This window comes from Pteropus vampyrus, unplaced genomic scaffold (assembly GCF_000151845.1).
Source record: "Pteropus vampyrus isolate Shadow unplaced genomic scaffold, Pvam_2.0 Scaffold135, whole genome shotgun sequence".
Taxonomy (NCBI): Eukaryota; Metazoa; Chordata; class Mammalia; order Chiroptera; family Pteropodidae; genus Pteropus; species Pteropus vampyrus.
In genome coordinates this window covers 901,814-906,941 of record NW_011888916.1, presented here as the reverse complement: position 1 = coordinate 906,941, position 5,128 = coordinate 901,814, and the positions used below count along the sequence as shown (strand labels likewise).

General features: G+C 40.5%; 1 protein-coding gene across 1 annotated transcript in view; it reads right to left on the bottom strand.

The window, feature by feature from the left end:
• Positions 1-288: 288 nt before the first annotated feature.
• The window catches only part of KLF17 (Kruppel like factor 17), a 10,829-nt gene continuing 5,989 nt past the window's right edge, over positions 289-5,128 (bottom strand). The window contains exons 2-3 of the mRNA XM_011367696.2: positions 868-1,723; positions 289-533 (exon numbers count right to left, since the gene is read on the bottom strand). Of these exons, the coding sequence (XP_011365998.1) occupies positions 289-533; positions 868-1,723 (1,101 nt within the window). The remainder of the gene's footprint in view (positions 534-867; positions 1,724-5,128) is intronic.

Genomic DNA, 5,128 nt, shown 5'->3' with positions numbered 1-5,128 from the left:
TAGGGAGTGACAAGATAAAGAGCTTTTAAAATAAAGCTCCCAATCTCTACTCTGCTCCATCTTCCCATGCACCTAAACTCAGCAAAAGTAGGTGGCCCCAGAGAGGTAAGGGCATCCAAGACAGTTTTTGAAGAGTCCCTGACTGGGTCCAGAGATCATATGTGTTTCAATACTGTCTCCTAATCCTTCTCAGTCTTCATCTAAGCCTATACCTACCAAAGAGACTAGCTGGTCAGAGGCAGGCAGGATATGGGTGCAAAAGATAAAATGAGAGAAGATGAGGTAGACCTAAAGACCAGGAACAGGAGGACCAGCCATCTGTCCATTATCGGCCTGTGGGCCAGGGGATCCTGGCACCCGCAGATGAGTCCTTTGGTGTTGCCTGAGATGGTCGGATCTCATGAACTGTCGGCCGCACTGATCACATCTATGTGGTCGGTATCTGGTGTGTATCCTCATATGCCGTCCAAGCTCATCAGAACGAAAGAAAGACCACGTACAACTTGCCCATGTGCATTTATAGGGCCTCTCACCTGAGGAGGGAAGGTGACAAGGGAGGGAAGAAATTAAGTAAAGGAATTTAGGCCAGCAAGTGGGAAGGAGACGTTAGACTCTATGAGGCAGAGCAGTCAAGGCTGAGGAATCAAAAGGAAAAGCATAAAACATTGAGGAGGCAACACAATCAGCAATCTCCATCATCTTGGCAGTCATTCTGGACTGTGAGAAAGCACGTTGGTGTGAACAATAGCTGGACCCCCAGCTTGAAGGATGATAGGCTAATCCCCAACCATTATAAAACAGTGGTCTAGCACAAATCTTAAAGCCCAGAGACTCCTCTACCCCACTCCAGTCTGACACTTCATTCACCTGTGTGTTTGCGCTGGTGACTCACGAGGTGGGAGCGCTTAGTATAAGCTTTTCCACAGTCTTCATACTGGCAGCAGTAAGGCCTTGAAACCGGGGAGCTCCTCTTGGGAGCCCTTTCCTGGGCCCTGGAGTTCTGCTCTGTTCTCTGTGGAGCATGTATGTGCTGCTCAGGTCGGAATGGATCTTCCTGGAAGGCTGGCTGGCTCCCAAAAGAGTCTTGGGATTCTAAAGCCAGCAATGATGGGGATCCAGCTGGGGGCATTCCACAACTGTGGGGATCTCTAGGGGGCAACATCTGAGCCAAAGAGGGGAGCATTGCCTCAGTAGAAGGCATGGCTGGTGCCAATAACATTTTAGGTGTTAAAGAGTCTCTGTTAGATGGTATTGTTGGGGGGCCAGAATAAGGCATTGTTGGAGCCCTGATGTGGGACACCATTGGGATTCCACTGGGAGCTGAGACTGGTGGCCCACTGGGGGGCATCCTTAGATTCCCACTGAAGGTCATGGCCATCCCTGGAATATTGGGCTCTCCTAAGGGCATCATCTGGGGCCCCTTCAAAACCATCATTCCTGGTTGAGAGGGAGATATTCCCTGACAGTAAATCGTCTGGGAAGGTGTGAGAGTCACTTGGGGGCCGTAGTTCGCACCATGCTCAGGCAGCAATACACTGAACTGTGATCCCATTTCACTTTCATTCTGCCTGGGTGTGTCAGCAGAGACCAAGGGGATCCTCTCCAGCTGTGGGCACTGAGGGAAGTGTTGAATGCCTGATGGGCCATGGTTCCAAGAGGTGTGCACTCTACTGCTTTCGGGAGATGGAGACATGTCCAAGATGCACATTGACTTCTCAGTATCCTTGAAGAGAGAGAGAGAGTCAGGTGAAATTCACCCTAGCTCAAATTCCATTTCCACATGTCCCTTTCCCCACCTCCAAACCCCACCTGAATGCAGGTCTCCATCATCTCTTGCTTGAATTATCCTGCCTCCAGGCCATTCTCCAGCCTGGGTTTTTCTAAGATGCAGGTCTGGCTGACAGCACAGTGGAAGCCTAAGTGTGACTCATGCCACTTTTCTTCTTTGGCATATTTTTTGTTTTTTTATTTCATAAAAAGCAACAAAGAGCAAATAAAGTATTCCACAGCCTACCCCCTTCAACAAAACTCTGAGAAAACCTTCAAACTCCAGATTATATTTAAATGTGAGGATGAAAGAACAACCCAAACTAACAGAAGGGGTACAGAAAGCCACAAAGGTAGGTAGAATGGTGGCTTCAGATAGGTCCTGGCTTTAACAAAACTTAGAAACCCTCTGCAAATATTTCCCTACAGAACAGAGTCTCACCTGAGTGGGAACTGCTGTGGGCAAGTCCGAGATCAAGGATTGGAGGAGGTAGGAAAAAGAGACGGACTCTAAAAATCACTTTTTAAAGGGGTGGAGGATTGTTTTGGAAGTGAGGGCAAGCGATATCCCTTGATGATGGAATGGCATGAGGAAAAGAATGAATTAGTGGTAGAACCTCTTGCAACAGATAGGACCAAAAATAATTTTAAAAAATTGTCCATTACTGTAGCAACAGAGAGAACTCTTGAGCTGAGAAACTGGGAAAGCTACACGCCACCCCCCGCCATCATCTTTCATCCCCTCCTCCATTGGGGCAGTGAAGAAAAGACCAATCCATTCAAATATGAAAATCAAAACATAAGTTAAAAAATATAGTATTCATAAGAGATGCTAAAACATCAAAACAAATTAAAGATTACAATTTTCAAAAGAAAAAGAAAATTCACCCAGAAAAATGCTGCCACAGATATCAAGTTCAGCAACATTCAAACACACACACACACGCAAACTTATGAAAGCAATTGCAGCTTTTACATCGATTACAGGAACACAGAGTAAAAATAGAGGAATTCAAGAAAGTTATGTCCAAACAATAGGCTGGCTACGAGTTATCTTAGAGGGGAGGGAGGAGCACTAAGAAGTGCTAGAAGGGCTTCCGTGGTGCACCAATGTTTCACAGGTCTTTACTTTGTGATAGTTCATTCACCTGCACACTTTAAAGGTTTATTCTACTAAACTTTTAAAGAAAACACCAATGGTTTTCAAATTCTTCCCCAAAATTGAAGAGGGGTAAATATTTCCTATCTCATTCTATGATCCCAGAATTGCTAATACTAAAGCCTGACAAAAACATCACCAAGTAAAGAAAAGACCGAGATATTTTATGAGTACAGATGAAAAAATCTTCAACAAAAAACTAGCAAACCAAATCCATCAGCACATTAAGTGGATTATACAACATGACAAAATGGAATTTATCTCAAATGCAAGGGTGATTCAACATATGAAAACCAATGTAATATACTACATAAGTACAATAAAGAGAAAAAAAACCTCAATTAATGTAGAAAAAAAGCATTTGAAACAATCCAACACTCTTTCATGATCAAAAAAAAAAAAAAAACTAGGAATAGAAAGAAGCTTCCAATGTAATAAAGGGCATTTATGAAAAACCCACTGCTAACATTACACTCAATGGTAAAAGACTGAAGGCCTTTCCTCTAATATTAGGAACAAGACAAGGATGCCTACTTTTACCACTGATATTCAACATTATTATTCAACATTATGTCTAGCCAGAGCAATTAAGCAAGAAAAAGAAATAAAAGGCATCCAAATTGAAAAAGAAGTAAAACTATCTCTGTTCTCAGATAACATAATCTTATATGTAAAAATCCTAAAGATTACACATACACTGACATAAATCTGTTAGAACTAATAAATTTAGCAAAGTAGCAGGATACAAATGCAACACAAAAAATCAGTTGTTTCTATACCCTGACAATAAACAATTCAAAAAGGAAATTAAAAAAACTCAAATTTATATCATCAAGAATTAAATACTTAGAAATAACTAAAGAGGTTAACTTAATCATTGAAAACTACAAAGTTACAGAAATGAAAGAAATCAAAGACTTGCCAAAACTAATCTTGAAAAAAGAACGAAACTGGAAAAAATTTATACTTCCTGATTCAGAACTTACTGAAAAGCTACAGTAATCAAAACAGTGTGATATTGGCATTAAGAATAGCCCGATAGACCAACAGAAAGAAACAGAGCCAGAAATAAACCCACATATATGGTCAAATGACTTTATACAAGGCTGCCAAGACCATTCAATGGGGAAAAGATAGTATAACTGGATATCCACATGCAAAAGAATAAAGTTGGACCCTTACTTAACACCATACACAAAAATTAACTCAAAATGAATCAAGACCTAAACGTAAGCTAAAACTATAAAACTCTAAGAAGAAAGCATAGGGGAAGCTTCATGACACTGGATTTGGCAATGATTTCTCAGCTATGACACCAAAGGCACAGGCTAGAAAAGAAAAAATTGACGAAACTGGACTTCATCAGAATTTTTTAAAAATTTGTGCATCAAAAGACAGCATCAACAGTACAGAGGCAACCAACAGAATGGGAGAAAATACTCACAAATTACACATCTGATAAGGGACTAATAATATCCTGAATATGTTTTTAAAAACTCCTAAAACTCAATGAAAAAACAAACAACCCAATTCAAAAATGGTCAAAAGACTTGACTAGGCAATGACTAGGCATTTCTCAAAAAACATACAAATGGCCAATAAACACATGAAAAGATACTAAACATCACTAATCACTGGGGAAATGAAAACCAAAACCACAATGAGATAGTACTTCACACCCATTAAAATGATGATTATCAAAAAAAAAAAAAAAACAAGTGTTAGCAAGATGTGAAGAAACTGGAATCCTTGTGCACTGCTAATAGGAATGACTTTTCAAGCGACTATGGAAAACAGTATGTTGGTTTCTCAACAAATTAAAAACAATTAGCATGACCCAGCAATTCCACTTCCGGGTATATACCTGTAAGAATTAAAAGCAGAAACTAGAACGGATTATTTGTACACTCATGGTCAGGGCAGCATTTTTACAATAGGGAAAATATGGAAGCATCTCAATTGTCCATCAACAGATGAATGGATAAACAAATGTGATATATACATACAATAAAATATTCAGCTTAAAAATGGAAAGAAATCCTTGAAGACATTATGCTAAGTGGAATACGCCAGTCACGAAAGACAAATAAGAGATGATTCCACTTATCTGAGTTACTTAAGGAAGTCAAATCCAAAGAGACAGAGTAGAGTGGTGACTGTCAGGGACTTGGTGGGGAGGGGGCGGGGAGGAAGGGGAGATTG